General features: G+C 36.3%; 1 protein-coding gene across 2 annotated transcripts in view; it reads right to left on the bottom strand.

Moving 5' to 3' along the window:
* Positions 1-27,009, bottom strand: part of dusp8a (dual specificity phosphatase 8a) — a 73,329-nt gene that overhangs the window by 38,445 nt on the left and 7,875 nt on the right. Inside the window, exons 1-2 of one of the 2 annotated variants that reach the window (XM_087310520.1) lie at positions 24,828-24,928; positions 12,635-12,989 (exon numbers count right to left, since the gene is read on the bottom strand). In XM_087310520.1, the coding sequence (XP_087166646.1) occupies positions 12,635-12,865 (231 nt within the window). In that variant the 5' untranslated portion in view covers positions 12,866-12,989; positions 24,828-24,928. 2 annotated transcript variants of the gene reach the window in all.

The raw sequence follows: 27,009 nt of genomic DNA on the forward strand, positions 1-27,009 counted from the left end.
ATATTCCAGTTTTCGAGTAGTCGTTTGATCACATAAGTTTAAGACCCTGCAATATTACCATTTTACCACTACCGCGATGTGGCGCTAGAGTGTAATTCAGCCCTCCCAAATGCTGTCGAATAAAGGCAAGGCAAGGCAAGGCAAGTTTATTTATATAGCACATTTCATACACAGTGGCAATTCAAAGTGCTTTACATAAACAGGAATAAAAAAGACAAGTTTTGGACCTAAAATGCAGACAATAAAAATTATTAAAAACAGATAAAAACAATTGATAAAAGGAAACTATGCATTTTATGAGCTCCGCCACTCATACTACTGATGTCCCCTATCTTTAGTTTCTAAAATCTCCTACTCTATTTTTTTTTTTCTTTTGTTATCAATTCTGGAGGGCAAACCTGTAAATAACAGTTTTTATCCAATCTATCTCCGATAGGAGCACCTCCAGTTCACATTCTGTGAAGTTTCTCTTCTGGCCTGCTTTTGCCATTGCTTTTTCATTTGGTTTTGCCAAAGTAGAGTCAATACCATATTTTTACGGAGGAGGAGGCAGGGAGGGGTTTTGCGCTCGTGCACGTGCATTTAGTTTCACGTTAATTCGGATGTACAAAGAGAAAACGTGCTAATCTGTGTTTTGAAGTATCACATGAAAAACAAATATTTAAAAAACAAAATTTTAAAAAGATTTTTTAAGATAAAATGTTATTGCTCGCTTGAGGTGGTTTTGTGTTAATGAGATTAAGGAGGTAGCGTCGCTACTTTCTAAATCAAATAGCTTTTCAGTAGCGAATCTATTTCATTAGTCAAGTAGCGCAGTAGTGTTCACACAGCAACATTTACCGATCGTGGATAAATAAGTGACGGCACTAGAATTGACGGAGATGTGAGGCCAGTGTCTAGCTAATGAAAATAAAGCCATATGATGGTGAGAATGACTGCAGCTTCTTCTTCCTGTTTTTCGGTGGTCGACAACACACTTTTTGGTACGTTACTACTCGCTCTGATCAGTGATGTTGCCAGCCAAGGCTAACCAGAGAAATTAGCTTAATGGAAAGATAACTGAGGGAGAGGAGGCATATATATATATATATATATATATATATATATATATATATATATATATATATATATATATATATATATATATATATATATATTAAGTATACATTTTAAGTATTTTTCATTTATACTTACATTTATTTTTCATAAGTAACAGACTGTAAAAGTCTGTTACTTATGAAAAATAAATGTCTGGTTGGCATCAAACAAAAATGAAGCATTGCAGTAAGTAATTTATGATAGTTACTATTGATACTAATCTATGTAGTGTAGTTTATTAATGAATAGTTGTAAATATATGTACAATATAATGCTCATTTTGAAACATTTCCCTTTTCTATAAATGACTATAGTATTTTAAATGTGTAACACCTGGTTTTATTGGATTTTTTGTTTTTGCTTTGGTACAGCATATTATTTGCAGTAAATATTCTAACTTAACTATTCTGCCTCATGTTTCATTGACAGATTTATTGATCACTAAGATGTGGTTGACTTGGATTTAAGTTGCTTCAATTTAAAAAAGAAAATTGCAAAAATAGCTTCAATGTATTTTTTATCATTGCAAATGCCACAAAAATCCCCCTGCACAACTAACTCAATTTTTGATTTTGTAACAACAGTAAACAATGTTTTTTTTTGTTATAATGTCTGCTTTTGTGGTGGCTGTGCTTTAAAATTAAATTAATATAATTTTAATTCAAGTGATGAAAGATTCCGAAATTCTAACGGTAAACAGAGCAACTGTAAGGACACACCTGCTTGGTATAAATGCTTGAAAATGATTTAGTTAAAAATATCCATTAGAAACTTTAAAGTAATCAAAAAGTAATCAGATGTAATCAGTTACTTTACTTTAATAAAGTAATTGAAAAGGTATACCACTTATCACACTTTAAATAGGGTAATTTGTCATCTGCAATCTACTACATTTCCAAAGTAACCTCCCCAACACTGGTTGTTAGCCCAACGCTGAACCCCAACCTGAAGGACTAGGACAATTTAGCTTAACCAAGTCACCTACAGCACATACATTTGGACTATGTGGGAAACCGGAGCACCCAAAGAAAACCCATGCAAACATGAGGAGAACAATTGTTGCCAATTCTATGACACTGCCATGTAAAATTGATATTTGGACAATGTAGTGATCATTTAACTTAGAATTAGCACTGAGTCTGTAGCACAACTATTGATTACAAGGTGCATTTATGAGTGAGTAAGAAGGTGTGAAGGTGTACGTGTGAGAAACTGAAAGCCTGTGTCTGTACAATACACCAGCTTGGCAGTTTGCCCAAAAGGTGATGTCACCTGCCGAAGGTCGGACTTGGGTGGAAGATTACTGTGCTTTCCCTGCCAGCCAAACTCGTCTGACTGTGAAAGTTAAATAATAGCACCTCGCTCCAGGTTTTATAGGGCTTGGAAAACATTCACAGCTAGCTATCACTCTTTGTTTACCTTGATCGATTATGCAAGTGAAGCTTAGTTGTTAGATAAGATATTAAAGAGAGGCTACTGATTGACAGGTTGACAGGGGATAGTGAGAAACTAAGCCTCCCTCCTCATCTTCCTACCAATCTCCCACAGGCCCCTCCTCTTCTGTACAAGGTGTTCCACCTTAATTGGATGAATGCTAAATTCAGACTATGACATCATCACCTGGGGATTATGGCCTCTCAGAAGCATAGCCTACTGTGAAGGCCTGCTGAATCCTGGTTCACCTACAGGGCAAACACGAATCCTGCCACATTTAAGTCTATTACTTATTGTCAAAACACCTTCTGGTTAACATTCATTCATTTTCCTTTGGCTTAGTCTCCAATTTAGAGGTTGCAACAGCAAAATGAAACACCAAATATTCCAGCATATATATGTAACGGATGCCCTTTAAACCACAACCCAATACCGGGATACACCCTCACATTACACACACACTCATACACGACGGCGAATTTGGTTTATTCAATTCACCTATAGCTCATGTCTTTGGACTGTGCGGGAAAACCGGCGTGCCCAGAGGAAACCCACACAAACACAGGGAGAGCATGCACACTCCACATAGAAATGCCAACTGGTCCAGCTGGGACCTGAACCAGCAACCTTCTTGCTGTAAGATGACAGCGCTAACCACTGAGCCACTGTGCTCACTAACCGAATTATTAACTTTTTGAAAATCAAAATTTGTTTGAGTGTGTATATATATATATATATATATATATATATATATATATATATATATATATATATATATATATATATATATATATATACACACACACACACACATATACATAGTCAAGTTATTGTATAACAATGGTTTGTTCTGTAGATAATCGAAAAAAATTTGCTTAAAGGGGCTAATAATTTTGTCCCAAAAATGCTTTTTTAAAATTAATAACTGCTTTTATTCTAGCCGAAATAAAACAAATAAGACTTTCTCCAGAAGAAAAAATATTATCAGACATACTGTGAAAATGTTCTTGCTCTGTTATATTTAAATATATGTGTGTGTGTGTGTGTATATATATATATATAAATTATCAACAGCTAATAACAAATATTACAAGCAGACGTACACAAAAATTAATGGGGGATTAATAGATATAAATAAAAAATAAATAAACTTATAGACCTTATTTCTGACTGGACATGGAAGGTCAACTGAAGTTTGGATTGTTGTATTTCAAAACATTTGTCAGGTTTTTGTCCTGAAACAGTTCCTGTGTGTAGTACGAGTGTCTTACACATCTTATCTAAAGCCTATTGTACATTATACTATTCATTAATTGCATGGCCACAAATCTACAATATTAGACACACACAAAAAAAAAAAATTCTGAGGCAAAATAATTTACAAGCTGTTTAATTAAATGCTAAGCTTGCAGAAATAAAAAATTATAAATGACTGCTACTTAGTATTTAAAATGTATAATTCATCTGTATTGATTTTTACTTAAAAAAGGGGTACTCAAGACTTTTCACGTTCAGTCAGAAATATTAAAAGCTCCATATTTTATCAAAACCTAAATGCTACATTGATTTTCTTTTTTTGTTTAAAAAAAGGTTAACTTGTGTTATAATTAAAGGTGCAGTAGGTGATCCGGTAAAATGCGGGTTAGCATATTACCTTTGGACGGCAGGGGAGGGACTGTGAAATCGTGAACGCGCGCACCACACTTCGACATGACAACCGACAACCCACCAGCTCACATCATTCGCCAGTTAGAAATGTAGTTAGTGGTTGGCCGGCGGCGTGCAGGAATTACACTTATTACTAAGCCATGCTATTTAAGAACAAATATTCAGAGTAGCATGGTGAACAGAATAGGGAGGCTGTAACGGTTCAAAAATGACCCAATGTGAATATGAAAGCAAATTCACCTCAGTAAAACAGACAACACGGAATAGAGCTATTTACTGATGTTTTGTTTATGAACTAAATAAAAACTACATTATCAACGCTGTAAATGCTGTACCTTATGAGACCGAAAATAGTCACATCAAAGATTTCAGTAGCTGAACAACACTTTAATGCATACAACCATTCATAACAACAACATCTACATCAGCTTTGCGTGACTGAAATAGTTTTAAACACAACGTTAGCTGTCTAAAACAAATGCTTCAGCCATGGTGTCGTCCTTCCTCCAGCGTGCAAAACTAACTCCAATACTGATTCAGGATTTTAAAAAGTTTTAATTCAGCATTTTATTTTACCGCAACTGTGATTGTCTCGTGTGCACGTGAACGCGCTGTATGCATGTAGGCCTGCACGCGCTAATGGCGGATATGCGAGAACAGAAATGCGCAGTTCTACAAATCTACATTTGCTGACAGACAATTTGAGCTGCTTAGCAGAATTATGCGAGATGTCGGCCCGACAATATTAAATTGGATCAACATTTTTTAGTTTTATGCCTTACCCAGAATATAACAATACATATAAACACATTTAAACCATTTACTTTAATCATTACTATTGGAATGTGAAAAGACTTTCAACCAGCACAACAAAAATGTTTCTGACAATCACCTTCTGCACCTTTGATTGTTTATGCAGGTACACATGCATATATACTTACATCAGCAAAATTCAGGCCCAAAAATGTTAGAAAATGAGATATGGACAAAATTTGGAGTCTAATCTAATATATAAACTACTTATATTAAATATTTTAATAAAACATCTATAGCACTGTATTATATTCATTATTTTAGACAATATATAATGTGATAGTGTTAATGTCATACAATTTTGTTTTAGTTATTAAATATGATTTACAAACATTAATAAATAATGTAAAGCTTTATGCATTTATTGTTTTTACTTTTCAGTGAAATCAGATTGTGCAGTTATAAGGACTGTTAATATACCTATAGTCTACCGCAGGGGTTCCAAAACTTTTCAGCCTGCGACCCCCAAAATAACAATGTCAGTGGCTCGTGACCCCCAATATCATCTGAGGTGGTTATAAATACAGAAACCTTGCATGCAATGGCGCACACACATTACTATACCCAAGTCTATTCTTTGTTTAATTTTATTTAGTGTTAGTGCTGTAAATGTGCCAGAAATTTTAAACTGGTGTCATAAAATCAATCTACTGCATCTGACGCTATTGCTGTTTCTTTAATATAATGTAATTACCCCAGGGGTCGCAATCAAAAAGTAACTATAAGCTACTATAGTAATATACAGTAGTATATAGTCACTATAAACAACTATTTTTGCTTCTTTAGTAGGTTATGGATAAAATATGGTAATTCTTATGGTTTAACAAAAATAAATAAATTTTTGGAAATCACCAGTTGACCCCCCTTCATTGTCCCACAACCCCTCGGGGTCCCGACCCCCACTTTGAGAACCACTAGTCTACAGTACACTACCTGACAGAACTCTTGTTGTCAATCCAGTTGTAAAAGCAACAAATAATAACTTGACTTCTAGTTGATAATTTGTAAAAGTGGCAGAAGGTAGATTTTTTAGATGAATCATCTGTTGAACAGCATCCCAATCATCACAAATACTGCAAACAACCTATTGAAACCTGCATGGAGCCAAGATTCTCACAGAAATCAGTTAAGTTTGGTAAAGGAAAAAATCATGATTTGAAAATGATGAATTGCATTCAGTATGGGGCGTGCGAGAGATCTGCAGAGAGGATGGCAACATCAACAGCCTGAGGTAGAGACATTTGAGCTGCCCATTACATTACAAAGCACAGGTGAGGGCAAATTCTTTAGCAGCATAGCACTTCTTCTCATACTTCAGCTTCCACATCAAAGTTCCTGAAAGCAAAGAAGGATTGGCCAGCCCAGTCACCAAACATGAACATTATTGAGCATGTCTGGGGTAAGTTGAAAGAGGAGGCATTGAAGATGAATCCAAAGCATCTTAATGAACTCTGGGAGTCCTGCAAGAAGGCTTTCTTTGCCATTTCACATGACTTTATATTCTATACTGTACATTATTTCTGTTAAGTAACAATACTTTTGACTCTGCAAACTATCCTAATCAAATAATAAAAAAAAAAAATCAATGCATGATCATATTTTACTTTGGTAAAATAAGTAACCTAAAGGCTTTAGCCTTTTATATAAGCCACCTCTGATACCAAATGATCATCTTGAAGTCAAGTTATTATTTGTGGTTTCTAAAACTTGGATAGGCGACAAGACTTTTGTCAGGTAGTGTATATACTGCATAATAAAGAAATATGGACATACTTTTAAATATGCAGCAGAAAAAATATTCCAAATATAGTCAGCGACACCTCGAAAATCCTGTGTGCCAGTGCTTTGGGGTGTAATTAGGTACCCACTTAATACTAAAGCAAGGCAAAGCTAGTGTTAGATAGTGTATATACTGCATAATAAAGAAATATGGACATACTTTTAAATATGCAGCAGAAAAAATATTCCAAATATAGTCAGCGACACCTCGAAAATCCTGTGTGCCAGTGCTTTGGGGTGTAATTAGGTACCCACTTAATACTAAAGCAAGGCACAAAGAGAGGCTCAGTAATAGTTAGGTGTCACCCACAAAGACGAGTCTGTGGAAAAGCTACATTTTCCAAGAGCCACACGATATTCCCAAGGTTGATGCAGATATCTGTAACACAATTACATGTTGTGACATCAGCAAGATATTAAAAATGACCTGTGTGGACACATATCATGTGTGACTGTTTGACTGGTGCCATTCGGTTCTCGACAGGCTCATTTGTTATCGTTTAACTTGTTGACAAGTATGTTCTCCATCCCTTTACACGTTTAGTGGACATATCAGGACACGGTCAACTATGCAGGAGTTATTTTTCACATCAGCATACATGTTTGGATGCTACAGTACAGTTCTTTAGTGCTGGAGTGATTTTAGAAGCAAGGTCATATTTATCTAATATAATGTAGCTTTTATACATAATTGTTCTTCATTTAAATAACAGGTAAATATCAGTGCTAATCTAATTTGTTCTAAATATGACACAAATTTCAATTGAAATGTGCAGTGGAAGATTTCTTTTTGGGATTATTAACCTCAATGAAGTTTAACGTTGATTCAGTTCAGTTCAATAACTGTCAGTGTTGCAAAGGTAAGGAATTTTATGAAGATAGCTAAAGGTCTGGAAAAAAAATCTCTAAAAAAATGCCACTGAAACAAGTACCTAATCCCAAATCATCAAATCAGAATATCACTTGAGAAGTGACCTCATCTGAAAATTAATGGATTTGATCCAACGTGCAAATTAAGCTTCTGTAAAACTTAATTATGTCCAATAGTTTTAACATTGTCAATGTGCCAGGCTTGACCAGTATTCATATGGCTCTGCCTTAAAACGTAACGTAAACGTTCGAGGAATTGTGTGTTGTCTGTGACTTTCTCAGTGTGCTGTGGAAAATCTTTTATTAATTCTGTGCTTTTAATCAAGCATAAAACATAACGAAACAGAATAGCTATACAGCTCAATAAGTTTTAACATCTGTTTAATTTATATTAGGGATGTACAGATCCGATCATGTGATTGGAAATCAGGTCCCATCACAGAGTTTCAGTATATATTTATATATATATATATATATATATATATATATATATATACTCATTATTTTTAACACATCTATAGTTATGTGGTGGCACATAGGTGAACCTCTTTCTTGAATCAGCAACTTGTGCGGCATGACATCATTTTGTTGCAGAGATGTTGTTGGTTAAATGCTGGCAAATTACAACACAAGCAGCTTGAAGTGGAAAGCGCAAGTATGTCTGCGGTCTGGAAGAATTATAAACATTTCCATAGCAAACTCTGAGATATGTAAACTTGGGATTGCCTGCTGGGTATTTTAGGTTGTATTTTAAGGTGCAATTTGTTTGTATATCATTTTTTTTTTATGTTTACTGTTGCACTAAAGTCCTAAAAAAAGTGGAGAATTTATGTTAATTATTACTTGATTGTTTAAGCTACCTCACAGAAGCGCTCTGTATGTTAACAGAGTTGTTAAATGTTGAAATAAGGTGAATAAAATATAAGGAACATCTTGGATCTGTTTCTTTGCTCTTATTATTTTTTTCTAATGTTTTATAGAAGTATCAGATCGGTATTGGTAGATCGGTAGAGTTTCGCTTTCAGTAGACACTCAAAATGAAATGACTCAGCCTCACACTCAAGGGCAAAAAACCAGATCGGGACATCCCTATTTATTATATGTTATTCAGTTTTGGTACCTGAAAGCTAGTGTTAGATATGTGAAAAACTGTTTAAGTACTGTTTATTTTAGTTGTATCTTTGCGATATTGTATTTTTTTATGCTTTTACTTTTTTTCACTAAATATATCATATACTGAACCATACTGAAACCATAACTGTAAAGGCTGATTTATACTTCTGTGTCAAGTGCACGCATATGGTCACTGACACGCATCTCTTAAAAAATGGAACTACACATTGCAATGACGCATAGCGCAAGCTCTGTGATTGGTTGGCTTTGTAGTGGTGACGAGTGTAGGCAGTGCTGAGAGCCACAAGCCCAATGGAACGAGTGTTTCCAAGTGTCGAGTCCTGTGAAGGAGCACCAGATGGAAACTTTTGTTTTGTGTTTACCTTATAATTAAAGTCGTTGCACATCCACTGGGGTTCCCTGTTCTGAATGAGCGAGTTTTAGCTACTTGTACATTAAGACACCATCCATATAACAATGCATAGTGGTACTGCTGGATATTCCGGGCCCAGTGCAGCGATTTGTTTTGAGTCAAAATCATGGTCAGTGGTTGGGGCGGTGGGGAAAATCATATTCAGTGAAAATGTAAATGTCAATTCTCTGCCAAGATCGGCCTATTACTGTATCTTGAATTTTCCACAAACAAAACATCCTGATCTGAATCTGTTTGTTTCTACATGTGAAATAAAAAAAAAATGTGATTTAAGGAATAAGCTTCCTTTCCTAGGCCATCGTTCAATCCCTAGTACATCCTTCAGATCTGCCTATTTGGCTGTCTTCGCTCTGGGCGACTGCATAGCCATCTGTCAGGACCAGCTCAATGGAACATTCAGTAGCACAGATTAGCATAAGCCAAGACCGTTCGTTGCTGCAGAGGAAGTCCTGCTCCTGTACCATTGCACTCTATCTGCTGCACTTAACACTGACCCATTTACAATGCAGGCCAGGCAATTGGTGCATATGGTGCCTTCCGCTGATGTAATCTGAAATGGGCCGAACACAGAGCCATGGGGGACCTCAGGCATTATCTCAGCGTGGATGTGTGCTGCCCATCCATTAATACCCTCTTTCACTTCCTTCCTTTATTCTCACTCACAATGGACCACACTGGTGGCCTTTGGTTGCGGTGATGTCGTTACTTTCAGCTCACACACTGATGCCACAACTTCTGGCAATGGCAGCTATCCAAAGCAGTAGGGGGGGATGAAGGGGGTAGTGTTTGTCTGGATCCTGCACTAGTCATGTAGACGATTTGCACGTGCTCCGCTAGCGCTCTGCCAGTGGCCACTCTAAAGATTATGATGTCATGCTCATCCAATAACAAAGAGTTTTCAGAATTCGCCCCGTCCCACCTCCCCCCACTTACACCCAGATAGCTCCAGCTTTATCCACAACTTGCATTAATCACGAGCGTTATCCTCTTTACTGAGGGACATAATAAAAGCCACACAGCCTCTAGGCCCGGCTGTGAAAAGTAATGGGGACTGAAGCGAAAGAGTGACCCAAGAAAACAGTGACACTCTGTTAAGTTCAGATGGAACTGGTTTTGGCCAGAAGAACCCAATCAAAGTGCCCATTTTTGGGAAACAAATAGCACAAAGAGCCAGATGATGTCATACCCAGGGCCCATTGCTATTTGAAAACAACAGATACATTAAGTAATATATAAATAAGAGTAAACTGGTCACTTTATTAGGTACACCTTACTAGTACTGGGTTGGACCCCTTTTGCCTTCAGAACTGCCTTAATCCTTTGTGGCATAGATTCAACAAGATACTGGAAATATTCCTTGGATATGTTGGTCCACATTGAAATGATAACATCACGCAATTGTTGCAGATTTGTCAGCTGTACATCCATGATGCGAATCTCCAGTTCCACCACATCCCGAAGGTGCTCTATTAGATTGAGGTCTGGTGACTGTGGACAGTGAACTCATTCTCATGCTCAATAAACAATCTGAGATGATTTGCGCTTTATGACATGGTGCGTTATCCTGTTGGAAGTGGCCACCAGAAGATGGGTGCACTGTGGTCATAAAGGAATGGACATGGTCAGCAAAGACACTCAGGTAGGTTGTGGTGTTGACAATCTTATTTTGTCAAATTTTGGTGAGTCTTTGCGAATTGGACAAGAGTGGGCACCCAGCGTGGTCTTCTGCTGCTGTAGCCTATCTGCCTCAAGGTTTGATGTGTTGTGCATTCAGAGATGATCTTCTGCATACCTTGGTTGTAACAAGTAGTTGTTTCAGTTAATGTTACCCTTTTTATCAGTTCGGTCATTCTTCTCTGACCTCTGGCATGTAATGTAATGTAATGTGTGTATTTATATAGCGCATTTATTGTGTATGGCCATACACCCAAAGCGCTTCACAATCATGAGGGGGGGTCTCTCCACACCACCACCAGTGTGCAGCATCCACTTGGATGATGCGACGGCTGCCACAGGACAACGGCGCCAGTGCGCTCACCACACACCAGCTATTGGTGGAGTAGAGGGACAGTGATAGAGCCAATTCGGTAGAGAGGGGATGATTGGGAGGCCATGATGTTAAGGGCCGATAGAGGGACTTTGGCCAGGACACCGGGGTTACACCCCTGCTCTTTCACGAGAAGTGCCTTGGGATTTTTAATGACCACAGAGAGTCAGGACCTCGGTTTAACGTCTCATCCGAAAGACGGCGCCCACTGACAGTGTAGTGTCCCCTTCACTTTTACTGGGGCATTAGGACTCACACAGACCACAGGTTGAGCGCCCCCTGCTGGCCTCACTAACACCACTTCCAACAGCAACCTAGTGTTCCCTAGTGGTCTCCCATCCAGGTACTGACCAGGCTCAGCCCTGCTTAGCTTCAGTGAGTAACCGGTCTTGGGCTGCAGGGTGACATGGCATCATCAAGGCATTTGCACCCAAAGAACTGCCGAATTTCCTCTTTTTCGGACCATTCCCTGTAAGTCCTAGAGATGGTTGTACATGAAAATCCCTGTAAATCAGCAGTTTCTAAAATACTCAGATCAGCCCATCAGGCAGCAACAATCATGCCACGTTCAAAGTCACTTAAATCACCTTTCTGACCCATTCTAATGCTCAGCTTGGGTCAATCAAAAAAGAAGTCTACTTCAATATACCATGCCTCTGCAGTACGCACAAGTGTTTTTCACTGGTAATCCTAAAAATTACACAGCATTCCCTGTTTGGTGCCATTTTTTCAGAAAGAGAGGTGCGCAATAAAGGCGGATCAGATTTCGGCATTGACCTCATCAAGCATGGCATGGAGTTTTACGTGACATCTGTTGGTGGTTGGATTTCCCCCTAAGAGTTCTGTCAGTTTCACAGAGTGTCTAAAAATATAAAGACTTGGCATGCCAGTCGAGAAGAAAAAATTATGTCATATTCAATGTAGAAGTCATGGAAAACTCGAGTCTCCTATTTCAGATAACCAATAAACCTGCACTGGTTTTCTAAATTTACGAATGAGGAAGCAAGGATAGCTGCGAGTTAGAAAACATCAAGACCCCTGATCTAGACTCTTTGACTTCAAACTGACCGTCGACTACTACACCTAATTACAAAATCATTTTAGATGAAGAGGTGTCAAATACTGTGCGTGCATAAGAATTTGACAGCAGATCTTGCAAGCTGGTGCCAAAATCGGGGACTCTTTAATGGATGTTCACAAGCAAACATTACTTGATTTTAATATTGCGAAGCGACATGCTTGTGAAGTCCAGCATTGTAAACCAACCCCTTCAAAAGCTTGCAGCTGTCCGCTTGCCGACATCAACCTTTTTGATGCCACCCTCAATTCTCAGTTACATAAACTACCCACACACTCCTTCAGACACACACACTTGATACCTTGACCTTTCCGTTGGGTTGGAGGAGCTCGGTAACCGACACCTTGTCCTGCTGAAGCCTCCTCTTGACCAGCTTGGAGCAGCAAACATTGATGGCACCATGCACATGCGAGGCATTGTACTCCGAGAATGTTCGACTGTCTATGACCAGCAGTCGTCCGGCTCCCCGCTGCAGCAGGCCTGCCAGACGCTTGATGTCCATGGCACTGCGACGGCTCTTCTCCCCCGCCATGGAGACTCCCAGAAGCCCTCTCTGGATGAGGGGGTGCTCACAACCACAATCAAGGCAGAGGTGGTGAATCAGTGATTAAATCACTGCCACGGGCCACCAAGAGACATCAAGGTGCACATGGTGTCTGGAGAAAAAAAACAAAGGAACAATTTTTTAATTGTTTTATTTTAGAGAGTACTTTGTCAACAACAGTGGTGTAAAGTAACAATATGCAAATACTCAAATTACTGTTATTGAGTCGTTTTTCACAGGAATTGTAATTTATTAAGTAGTTTTAAAAACGTACACTTTTACTCTCATTTTGACTAAATGTTTTGTGCTGTATCATTACTTTTACTCCACTATTTTCCTTCAACCTGCAGGCACTACTTTGTTTTTTCTACTCAGTAGAAAAACCATTCCTGCGATTCTTGTCTAATCATATCACACACAGATAGTAAATCGCATCATAATAAACAATTTAAAGACATCGGCACTTTATGAAGTGCAGCAAACCACTTGGAATCTTTAAAATTGTCCAAGAAGATGTTCAAAATCTTTACTCACAGTAGCTTTGCCTCCATCCAAAAACGCGAATAAGCTTTATGTGCAAAACTGGATTATATCATAAAAGACATGCAAATAAAGCAGCGTTTCCATCCAACAAGTGAAAATCATCACTTACTGATTAATTAGCTCCAAATATCAACAGTAAAAACGGAATTTGCGGTGGTAGGAGAAGCAGTGTGAATCTTTTCTTTATTTAATAAATGACTTTCACCTCAGAAGGCAATCCTTAAACCCAGTGAACGTGTGGTGGCTTTTGAATGTGTAAGGCACTGAGCACAGACAATGTTATTTCTAGAGGTCAAGAATAATACAATAACACTAAAACTGAAACAATTCAGGCGTTTTAGAATGACCAAAACAACATTTCAGATGTTTTATAGTTTTCTCAGCCGGCTGATTTATAAATTTACACACATTGTTTTCATCACATGACCTCTTAAAACAAAAATTGCATGACTTTTCTAATGCGCATACTGGAATTTGTTTAGTAAAAGTGTTTCCATTGTAGTTTATGCACATCTTATCGAAAATAAAAGTTTTTCCTACTCAGTTAAGCGCATATTTTTTTATGTGTATTTTCAAAATTGATGCGCATCATAGCGTTTCCATCAACCATATTTTATGCGCATATTTAAAATGCGCATTAAACTAGATGGATTGAAACGTATTATTTTCATGTTCAGTAACTACGTGAAACAACATTGATATTTTGTTGATTTTAGGTTGTGATGGAAAGTGACCAAAATCCAACAACGAGTCAACATCTTAAACCAACGTCATATTGACGCCAAATATTGATATTTATTCGTCACGTATGAAAACCAACATCCAACGTTTGATAGACGTCATAGTGGTAACATCCACACAACGTAAAGCTGTAACATAAGACGTTAATATTTGGTTGTTTTTAGGTTGTGTTGAAAAGTAACCAAAATGTAATGTCAGTCCGACATTGGACATTGACTTTGGCCTGATGTTGGGTTCTGACGTCAACTCTATTTTTCCTCCAAACAAAATGCAATGTCCCATGACATTGGTGTACAACATCAATTTGACGTCATGTTGATATCCTGTGCCTACTGGGATGAAATCGCCAAATAATCTTAAACAAGAACTAAATGCACTACAGAATGTTACGTTTACGCGCACATGCACATATTGCATATAATCACATCAGCATTTGACAGTGTAATACTCACTACTCACATGAGTACTTTTAAAAGGGCTCCTTCTCATATTTTGAGTAATATTTACAACAGATAATTTTACTCTACTTGCACTAAATTTTGGACATAGTAATGATACTTTTACTTGAGTAAAATTTTTCAGTACTATTTCCACTATTTTCTGGTAGTTTTTGAGTGAGATGCTAACGATCTAATCCAATTCAACGATCTATGCTATGCTAAGTTAAAAGTGCTTCCGTCAGACCCAAAGATCAGCTGAATGCATAAAAAAAATTACAAAAATCAACTGTCCAACTTTAAGAGAGTTGTAAAATGAGCCTTTTTTCCAAAAAAAGTTGAGTGTTCCTTTAATAGGTAATACACATCTCATTTAGTATTTTCATCACATGATTTGATGTTTCTTGTAAGGAAAACTACACAGAACAAAAACAAGTTTGTTCCCGCTCAGTATATGTGCAAACATTATGATTACAATGATTACCAAACAAAAAGCTGAAGAGAGAATGTGAATAAATACGTCACGAATATTTTCAACTGAAACAAGTATGCATGAGGAAATGATCCTTGTCATGATGTCATGCATTGTCTGTTAAATAAGTGTTAAGACAGCATAACTCTCAACATAACTTTTTGACAGATAAATATATGATTTTTGGTCTAAAAAAAATGTCATAGTCTTTTAAAAAGTCAGAATATCTAACCTTGTAATCCTTCCATTTGTCTTTAATAATAAATGAATAATACATTTTAAATACTCATTTTGAAAGACTGAGAATCACGTAAGGCAAATTTATTAATAATAATTCTTTACATTTATTTAGAGCTTTTCTGGGCACTAAAAGTGCTTTACACAATGGGGGGAATCTCCTCAACCACCACCAGTGTGCACCTGTATGACGCGACGGCAGCTATTTTGTGCCAAACTGCAAACCAGACACCAGCTGATTGTTTGAGAGAAGACAGAGTGATGAAGCCAATTATGATATAGGGAGGGTTAGGAGGCCATGATGGACAGAGGCCAGTGGGCAGATTTGGATAGAATGCCGGGGTTAAACTCCCCGATTTTTAACGACCCTGGAGCGTCAGGACCTCGGTTTATCGTCTCATCCGAAAGACGGCGCTCACTGAGCAGTATACAGTCCCCGTCACTATACTGGGGCATTAGGACCCACACAGACCGCAGGTTGCGTGCTGGCCTCACAAACACCATTTCTGGTAGCAACCTAGCTTTCCCATGTGGTCTTCCATCCAGGTACTGACCGGGCGCAGCTTTGCGTAGCTTCAGTGGGCGACCATGTGAAAGTTGCAGGGAACTAGCTGCTAAAATTTGTTGGTTACTTGATGGTTACTGTATCAAGAACTTTATTTCTTTTGGTTTAATTCAGCACTTCATTTTTTTGTTCATGGTTATTTATGAATTAATGCAGGATTATCAATAATAAAGCAATAATAATTTTTGACAAGACCAATAACCGACATCAGCTCAATTTTACTGTAAATAAACATAAACATTAAGGCTGCACAATATATCATTTTAGCAATGGTGATATTTCAGGATCTGCTATGTTAATTTGATATTACAGTTTTCCAGGAACTACAATTGCAAAGTAAAAAACTATTACTTGCACATCTTTTTAAGGCCTGTGTTTGTGTGAGCATTTCAGTTTCAGTGAGTTTAAAGCAATATTAGAAATGTTAGAGTTTGTAACTTTATTAAAGGGGAAATTTCTAGAATTATTAATGTGATAAAGACTATTCAGAGTTGTTTTACTTTTTATTATTCAATTTCTGTAGCTGAATACTATTAAGACTCCTGAGAAAATGGTAAAGCACCTTTTTCCACTTGTATTTTTGATCCATTGTTTTCATAAATGCTTAAAATTAGTTTAACAATTTTTATGCAAATGATATAATCCCCCAATCAAACTAAACTAATGAATTCAAAATAGACCTATTAAAGTAATTTATTTTGCAATATATATTGCAGAAAAATAAAATTTTGCAATGTCATATTTTCCCAATATCATGCAGCCCTAATGAACATTTTAATATTTATACATTTTAATAATGTAAACATACATTTGAAAAAAATCCTCTAAATAATTCATTCATTCATTTATTTTTTGTCAGCTTAGTCCCTTTATTAATCCGGGGTAGCCACAGCGGAATTAACCGCCAACTTATCACAGTGGATGCCCTTCAAGCCGCAACCCATCTCTGGGAAACATCCACGCACACTCATTTACTACAGACAATTTAGCCTTCCCAATTCACCTGTACCGCATGTCTTTGGACTGTGGGGGAAACGGGAGCACCCAGAGGAAACCCACACGAACGCACGGAGAACATGCAATCTCCACACAGAAATGCCAACCGACCCAGCCGAGGCTCCAACCAGTGACCTTCTTGCTGTGAGGCGACAGCACTACCTACTGCGCCACTGCGTCGCCCATCATCTAAATATAATTCTAAAATTAAAATAAATTAATGAACAATTGTTAACGAAAGATAAGAAAAGAAATCTTATGGTAAAAGTCTTTCCAATATTTTTCAAGACTAACAAACTAACACAAATTTAAAGTGCTCTATTGTTCAACCTCTCTACAAATGTTTAAACTGACTCTTTGCTTTTATCATGGATGCTGATATACGTCACTTTATGTTCTGAAATTTTTCAGACCACAATTGTTGAGTGCTTTACTATGCGTTTTGCATTAAATTAATGCAAATGTACAAAGTGAACTTGAGATGTCAGTCAGTTTGCTTTTTCAAATAAATGATGTCTTGGCCCAGTGGTAGGGAACCTTTGGCTCTCGAGCCACATGTGGCTCTTTGACCAAAAATATCTGGCTCTCCAGCGGTCTTCCTTCAATATTACTTTACCATTTAAAAAATTATAACCATCACTAAAAATCAGTTTCTTATCGAAAATACAATTAAATTGCCCTTCTTAACTGTAATTTTATACAGCACAATGAATAAGAACTCAGTTGACAATAAACGGACGTTTCGATCAATGTGTGTTTGTGTCAGCGTGGCTAAACTTGAATTGCGACCCCAATAAAGGACAAACAACCTACATTTCTATTTCTATTTTCTATTTCTATTACTATTCGAACTTAAATTCAAACATTCATAAGCGTCGATGGTGAAAATTTAAATACTATAAATTATTCTTTTTTCATCCATGGACTTTACCAACATGTGATGCTTCATTTGTTTCTTTTTTTTTTTTTTTTTGAGTTGGTCATAGACATAAATTAAGGTTTTGTTTAAACCTGATTATTTATAGTAATATTACAAATAAGAATATAATATTAGTAGTAGTAATACAATAATATTTTTAGTAATTTATAGTAATACAGTAGTAAATGCATTTTTAAAGGAGGCATTTTTGATTATATATATATATATATATATATATATATATATATATATACACACACACATCCAAATGGCTCTTTAAAAAATGCATTTGCTAAGGCTCTTTGCTGAAAAAAGGTTCAAGACTCCTGTCATGGCCAATCAACAGTGTGAAGAGAAACTTGCTTAACAAGTTAGTTTAGTGTGCTAATGTCATGTTTACACTTTGCAATCTGAATTGTAACGTTCAGATTAATGGCACAAACATTAACATCTAACTTCCAAGAGTATCTTGGTTTGTTATTACCATAGTCATGCAAATAAATTAAAAATACATTAAGGATGTACATTGTTGCTACACATTAGCACTTTACATCTGCATTTGCATAAGTTTCTACCATTAAATGACATTAATGAAACAGGAAACATCTGTGTTAGGACAAACTAAGCTCAGGGAATATGAAAGCCAGCTGCAACCTGAACAGCAGCTGCCACACTAAAATCTTCAATAAATTTATCAAGTTCTCATATTATGCCAGTGATGAGCCAAAATACTCTTATCTGTCCAACAATATTCAAACAAACACACGACAAATGAACAATAAACAAAATGCAACTACATGTAGTATAAATATATGTATTGTAAACACATGTGCTATGATAATTTACATAAAGATCAGGCCTGGGCGATAATTGTTTTGTTTTTGTATCTGCCACTATGCTGACACAGGAATTTATAGCTGCATCTCAATTGAATTTAAAGCGACAGTCACTGAAATGGCACAATTTGGATAAAAGCCTAAAAGGTTGCCTTTAAAAGAGTTAAAAAACATTATTTGTGAGGTAATACATTCAAACTTGTACAATACAATAAAATTGTACAGCGACTTGCTGCACAAGTTGTTTGTTTTTTTAATTACCAGGTTGCTGGTTGATGTATTTGCCAAATTTTTCTTACCAATCCTAAGCCAATTGTATTCATCTGATTTGGTTCAATTTGAAATTTCCGCAACCATTGCAGAGCCCGGGGGATGAGAGTGAGCACATCAGCTTGGCCCCATGCACCTTGATCCAAAAGGGTTTTGTTTTTAGTTGAATTTTACACTAAAATGATTACGTTTTAAACGCATAAGTTTTGCTACGATTACACCTTTCGTCCACATTACCGTGGAGTTTTAGAGTGCCGAAAACAGAGCTTTTAAAAACTCTGAAGAGGCTGTTTTGATTTCAAAACGCTGCTGCTCAAACCCAGTGTGTGTAAATCAAAGACATCTAGAAACATCTGATTGCGGCTTTTCCCTCAATATTAAGTAGTCTACACAAAGTTCAGTCTTGCATCCTTTCTTTGTAAGTTCAGACTTCGCAAGTTTGATACAGAAAACAAACTCACGAGGACACGTAAGGTAAATCTTCAAAGGGAACAGTGTACTTTGTATACCTCATTCACACCATCCTGACTACGTTGATACACTATTAGCAGGGGTCACCAATCTCGGTCCTGGAGGGCCGGTATCCCTGCAGGATTTAGCTCCAACTTGCCTCAACACACCCGCCTGGATGATTCAAGTATACCTAGTAAGACCTTAAATAGCTGGTTCAGGTGAGTTTGATTAGGGTTGGAGCTAAAATCTGCAGGACACCGGCCCTCCAGGAACAAGTTTGGTGACCACTGCTATTAGCAATAAAATGAAAACATGATATAATATAATTTCAATTTTGATATTAACATCTTAGCAGACACTAAAAATGTTGAGGCGTCATGGTGTAGCTACTGTACATATTTATATGACCGTCATCTTGATAACAAAACGGAGCCTGTAATATAACTGCCTCCTTTCATTTCCAGTGAAAAATACAAAACATACCCTGTCTCCAGCTGAATCAGTTTTATAAATGGCCATTATAAAAGTATACCGTACCATAAGTTTATACAGTATGAGAAATAAAGGCAGGCAATCAGTCAAATGTGCAGAATCAGTGGTTACAGAAATTAATATATTAACTTATCTTTACGCTCAGACTAGGGTTGTAACGGTATGAATTTTTCACGGTATGATAAGCGTCTAAAACAATACCACGGTTTGACGGTTTCGCGGTATACGGTATACGGTATGTTACAAATGTTACAAAATAATAGAACAGTGAAGCAAATTTGACTTTTTCCAAATAATATATTTTTAGTTACTATAAACAACACCACTTACAATGAACAAATAAAAATAAGAAAATAACAAATAATGTGTCAAAGTCCAAATAAAGTCCAAATAAACATGGTGCAAATCCTCAGTAAAAATTGATATAAATATTTACTATACTATAAATAGTTACATAACGAAACTAGATTCAATATGGAACATCCTTAGGTTTTATGTGCCAGCATGGATATGGTTGTCTATCGATATGGATTTGGATATGGTTGTCTGCAATGCAGACAAACAGCTGCATCTTCATTTGCGTCTTTTGAAAACAGCAAGAGCAGCAGTTCGTCTTTGCTGTGTCACTGTTTTGTCATGTTTCTGTGCTGATGTGCATGCAAAAGTACTTAGTATGAGAATTATTTCATGCAAAACTTTTTTTTGCGTTTTATTTAGCCGCGCATAAATGTATGCCTATCTCTCATTCCGTGTTGTTCAAAAAGCTTGGTCCACAAACAAAAGCGAAACCTATGCTTATTGGTTGTGATATAGCGAGTTTGAACCAATCTGGGCATGGAGGAGGGACAATGCATCAATGTATCAGGTCTGATTTGTCCGGAGACACAGTGACGAGCGTTTCTTTGTCAAATCAGCGTTGTCAAATGTTGATGACGTAACCGCACTGATTCCGGAGCCTCCGAAAGTCCGCGAATGTTATGTGATACATCACTGGAAAGCTGAGATTCTCTTCTTTATGCCAATCTTTGAATTGTATGAATCGGATCAGCGGATCAAAAGTTATTAAACATTTAAGAGCAATACTTATTTTTAGCCGCGGGCGGCTGTCTCGATCTTTAAGGGTTAAAACCGTTGATACGCAATTGTTCATGGTATGATAATCATGCACGTTCAAATCGTGGTAAACCGTCATACCGGTATATTGTTACAACCCTAGCTCAGACAAAACACGTTACCTGAGAACAAGTAAAAGATTCAAAAGACCAAAGTCAGTGAATATGTCGTTAGCTATAAACAACAATGTGAATTAAATTTCACATTTAAAAAATCAAGTGAGAATAGATCTAGCGGTAGATTCTTGATGAACTGTCCAACGCGCACAGCTCTCACCTGTGGTTTTGTGCTCAAAACACCTGCTGACTGCCTGGAGCTCAGATGTGTGCATACGCTGCAGCGCGTGCCAACGTGTGTGTGCACTTGACTTTTAAATTTAAATTTAAATTAAGTTAACTCAAAAAGCTCTGTAGCAAATTGCCATACAATTTCAACATAATACAATTGCCAATACAATTTTCAACAAAAGTTAAGTCGACTTAATGCAACAAGAAATCTTGCCAAAATTTTTTAGGACAAAAAATATTTAATAATATATGTATGTATTAAAAGACACTTTTAAAGACCCCTAAAACCACTCGGTTTTACTCCTTTGTCAGTAATAAATTTAGCATGCTTGCATATTTTGTTATACATTTTAAAACATTATGATAAATATATCATTTGGACATATATAGATTACAAAAACTGATATATTTTTTGTGATTAACTATATGTCTTTTGCACAAACCTGTGCTTGCTTACCAAAGTAAAGTAACAACATTAAAAATAAGGCTAATACAAACCTTTAGGCTCATACTGTATGCTTATCCTTGCATACTTTCTGAATGGCATTTATATTGATTTTGGCTCAGCGGATCTATATTGGAAATGTGGGATAGGTTACATATTGACCCTGTTTATGTTACAGCCAGCAGAGGATGTGACGTTAGGAAACTAGGAACTAATACAGATTATGTAACAAGACTGGAAAAATGTGCCATTTATAGCCTCAGCTGCAAGGATCATATACAGCCTTTTCAATAATCCCGTTCTTTCAGAAGGACGTTTAGCCTAAATATTCCAGTTGGCAGACTGAAAGCGCTTTTAGAAATGCTTTGTACATGCATCTGTGTTGGAGGAAGGCATCCGCGAAGGAGGAAGAGCGATTGTTTATGACTGTGTGAGTGGGGAGATGTGTTGATCGGGGCTGAAAGAGCAGGAACTGCTTGAGTATGCAATGACCTTCCCGAACGCTTCTCACTCGTTTACATTATACAGTGAAGAGGACAAAAGCAAGAGCCAATTTGAGAATGAGGAAGAGAAGGAAATGCTCATTTGCAGCATTTGGATCTAGCATGAACAGAAATCATTTGTTTCTTGCAGTAAAATATGCAGATTTTAGCTGAAAAACATCCCATGAAAAGAATGATTCGTTAGATTTACTCAATTTATTTAAGGTAACTGGTTGCAAACTATTTATATGGGCTGGATTTAAACAAACAAATCAAGTTTAACATGACTACATTTAATTTGTTTGTTTAAATTCAGAACATGTAAATTGTTTATCAACCAGTTACCTTAAAAAATGTAGAAAATCCAATGAATCATTTTTATCAATGTGGTTGCAGCTACTATGATATAACTCCTTATAACAGAACAGCTGACCCCCCACAATTGTGTAATTTATTCACCTTTATATTAGTGTTGTACAATAGGACAATATATACAACAATTCTGTCTGCTTTTTTAATCTGATTCGCTAATAGCAAAGCAATATTTTGTCAGTGACAGCACTCGTCCTGCTACTTAACCCTTCACCCTTGTGTATTACTCCGCTCACATACAGCGACAAGCTGAAGACAATCTACAGTTTGACAAGTAGTGTTGCTGTTGGACAACGTACTTTACTTTTGTGGCTTTTTTAGACAAGAATGTAGTTGCTTAGATTGCATCTATGCAGTTTATTTATAAGGATAGTGTTTATTTAAAATATTTATAATTTCTGAGAGACAGTGCGTCCGTGGCCATTAGCCTGTTTTTGAGCAAAGCTGGTTGATGATGTTCATCCACAAGATGGTGACAGAGACTGCATAATAAGCCCTAAGAGAAAAACAGCATAAATTCAAACTACAGCTGATCAAATCATTATTAAACAGGTAAACGACTTTCTAAGTCAATCTCTTTCTTTTGTATGCTGTAGTGCTGTATTTATACCATAGTAATATTGTGATCTCCCGATTGCAACAGAAATATTGGGAAATCTCTGTAGACTGATGGTATTTCATGCCGTTCAAGCTTATAATCTTAAAATGTGAGCAAAATCACCTGATTTGTCATCACTTTAGACATTGCGCTAGAGAATTATTCAAATACTAGCTCTAAAAAGACGTTTTTGAATTGACAACGGTTTCTGCTGTTCTGACGTCAGCTGCAAGATTCAGTAAAATAATTCTTCATTAAAGTTACAAATGTTGTACTTTTTGAGCACAAATGCTTTAAACTTGAAATGCCTTTAAACCATGCACATGATAAAATTTTACTCTGTTATGGTTATACTTTGCACCATACGTTTTGTTTAAAATCCAATTTTACAAGCTCTTTATCAAGATTTTTCATAACATTTTACAATAAGGATACATTAGTTAATGTTAGTTAAGGCATTTGCTAACATGAACAAACAATAAACAATATATTTATTACAGTATTTGTTCATGTTAGTTAACGTTAGTTCATGAAAATAGTTTTTCACTGTTACTTCATGCTAACTCACAGTACATTAACTACTGTTAACTAGCATGCATTTGGATGTTAATAATGCATTAGTAAATGTTGAAATATGATTAATAAATGCTTTACAAGTACTGGTTTTAATTAGTTGATGTTTGTCAATAAATGAACTAATAAAATACTTTGCCTGTAGACAAATTTATAAAAAGAAAAATTACTTAATAAAACAGTTTTATTGCACATGTATAGGTTAACGTTTAATTTTCTTATCATTTTTTCATGTGGTGATGTCATTTGCCCATGAACATTTTCTGCGTATTATCAAATTATTTCATAACTGTAATATGAGGCAATTCAATCATAACTTAATATTAAAACAGCTATCATAACATTAATTATCAACATGTGGCTCTTTTTGATTTTAGGAAGCTATAGAAATTAAACATGTAAAATTAAAAATACGTTGGGACCATTGTTTTTGTTTACATCCCTCAAAAAGGTCAATACAAAAACCAACCAAGACAAAACAGAGAGAAAAATGTAGTTTGATTTTGTTTTGCCTGCGTCCAAGGAGTTTTTGTCTATTATTGGACAAAATAAAATCTATGTAATTATTTCCATCAACAACAACAAGATTGCGAGCTACTTCAAACTTTCACACTTTTCTTCCCATCTATTTCGCATTCTCTCTACTGCTGCATTAAGGGAGGGTGATGCTGCAACGTTGAGACATCTGCAGCGCCATGCACAAATCCGAATGGAGAAAGATTGAAGCAAACACTCAAACAAACATGTCTTTACGTACATATAACTACACACATGCACTACATAAACAGCAACAGGAAATAAAACAAGAAAGACAGGCATTCTGGCAGAACGTTTGAATACATAAACAAACGCAATCTCCATTTCACTTCCAGTGTTTCTCTCAAAATAATCAGTTTCATAACGAAGCTGCTCTTTTTCCGCGTCACGCACACACATAAACAAACCCAGCCGGTGCAACACGAGCGATGCTGTCAGAGGACCAGCCTCACGCAACCAGCATCCCAACATGGACGCCTTTGTTTTGATAGCATTCCCAGTCACCAGAACTACCCACAACCCGCGTCTCACTAATTCCAGGCACGCAATAAGCCACCAGAGACCCCTGAAAAGCCTTCTTACCATCCTTCTGTCTCTGTAATCGCTCCACAGGAAGGATGTACAGCCACACCTTGGAGAGAAGAAAACCCCAGTGTAACCTCTCCTGCAATCGGCCGATCGATAACACGACAACAGCTCCCCCCCTCCCCCGTGGCATGGATGAAGAAGTGGAGGCACGTCAGAGTATAACAAGGCTGACGCTGCATGTGTCTAATGGCGTTTCTTCTGCTTGACAACTGGAGCAGTGGGATGGAGGGGGGCTGAGCACTGCAGTTTGATACGCTGTGGTTCAGGATGAAAAGGTGTGCATTCTCTCAGAATATCAACTGTGCATTGTTAGTATTATTATTATCAGGGGCGGACTTAAGTGATTTGGGGGCCTTAAGCAATTCCTAGGAGCCGTTTCATAAAAGTGGTTTAGAAAAGCGGGAATTACATTCAAAATCTTGACTTTAATGAGCCGAACTAAATGTCCACGCTTAAATTGGTTCCATTAAAAGCAAGTTGAAGATTACTTGATCTAACTAATCTGAGTTCAGTTTAAATAATCTAGATAACTGCTCATGCACGTTACTGTCGTAAAACCCTGAAGGGCGAGCACAGATGCATCAATTATGTTGTGTGCTACCAGACACTGCTCACAGCGGGTGATCCGTGTTGGTTTTTAGAGTTCAAACATATAATAATTTGAACATTATAATCAAATTGCTTTCAACAAAGCAAGAGAGAAGGCGTACAGGAAATTGCAGATTTAAAAAAATAGGCCATTACTTAGGCCTATTAACATTAAATTTAACTTTTGCCACATTACATTGAAATTGTGCTTGCGTATGTGCGCGCGAGAGTAAGAGAGAATGTGCGCTTAATAATAAGCTCCCAGTTATTCCACTCAGGGTTTGCAGCTTTAAAGTCATTCTTTAAGAAATGTGGCCTACTTTTTTAAAACAGTCAGTGCTTTCTTAATGTTATTTTTTATTTATTTATTGTTTGTTATCCATATATATTGTCAAGCACATAACATATCTCTTTTTTAAATCACTATTTTCTAGAGGATGTTTTACAATAAAATCTTTGTGCATATACATTGTACACATTCAGTGCCAAAGCTAAATTTGGAAGTAATCTAACAAAAAATAAACTGAAGACCAGTCCAAAAAATAGTACACCCAAATTAATGTTGGGGGAAACACAAAAAATCTAAAAATGTAGTTGAAATGCTGTAGCTTGTTTTTGTTTCATTTGCAATGACTTGTTTGAATTTATTTGCATTATCATTCTATTTTTAAAGATGTTTGGTGTATAAATATATTTACTATGAAGTGACTACAGTTTTAATCCTTGTTAAGAGTTTGAGTGAATTAAAATGGCATCAAATTACGGCACGTGAATGTTAACATTACCTTGATAAAGCTTAACCTTAAGACTTGACAGTTAACCTGTCCCAGACCAGGCTAATTTCCCAGCATAAGTTGCCAAATTAACGGAGTTTGAAGTATCGTAAACTTGATTTATGAAACCGAATCCGCCATTAATAAACCTGACTTACCAAAATAAGCCTGGCTTTTTCTCTAAGCTGGGGCCCTAGCATTTTTGAAAAATAAACTGATTGTTAAAAAGTATAGTATATTACACACACACACACACACACACACACACACACACACACACACACACACACACACACACACACACACACACACACACACACACACACACACACACTTAAAGTATACATTTTAAGTATACTTTAAATATATATATATATATATATATATATATATATATATATATATATATATATATATATATATATATATATATATATATATATAGTATTTATTTATTTATTTTATTTTTTTATGTTAAACATGTTTATTTAAGGTTTTCAAAAAATTGTACAATGTGCTTTTACAGACATAATCAAAGGCAAGTTTTACAAAAATGTGTAAATATATTTTTAATATTTAATAGAACCTTTATTTTTCTAATGTACAATTAAAGATAATAAATTAATGATGATGAAAATGACAATAATAGTAACAATGAATTACATTTCTCATTATGATGCTGCTTTAAATGTAAGTTATGTGCTATAAAAAAAGATTGTTACTTATAAAAAATAAATGTCTGGTTTGCATCAAACAAAAATGAAGCATTGCAGTAAGAAATATTTGTTTTGCACTATTGTTTTTATATGCATGTC

Source organism: Danio rerio, chromosome 25 (genome assembly GCF_052040795.2).
Source record: "Danio rerio strain M-AB ecotype USA chromosome 25, GRCz13ab, whole genome shotgun sequence".
NCBI classification, from domain to species: domain Eukaryota; kingdom Metazoa; phylum Chordata; class Actinopteri; order Cypriniformes; family Danionidae; genus Danio; species Danio rerio.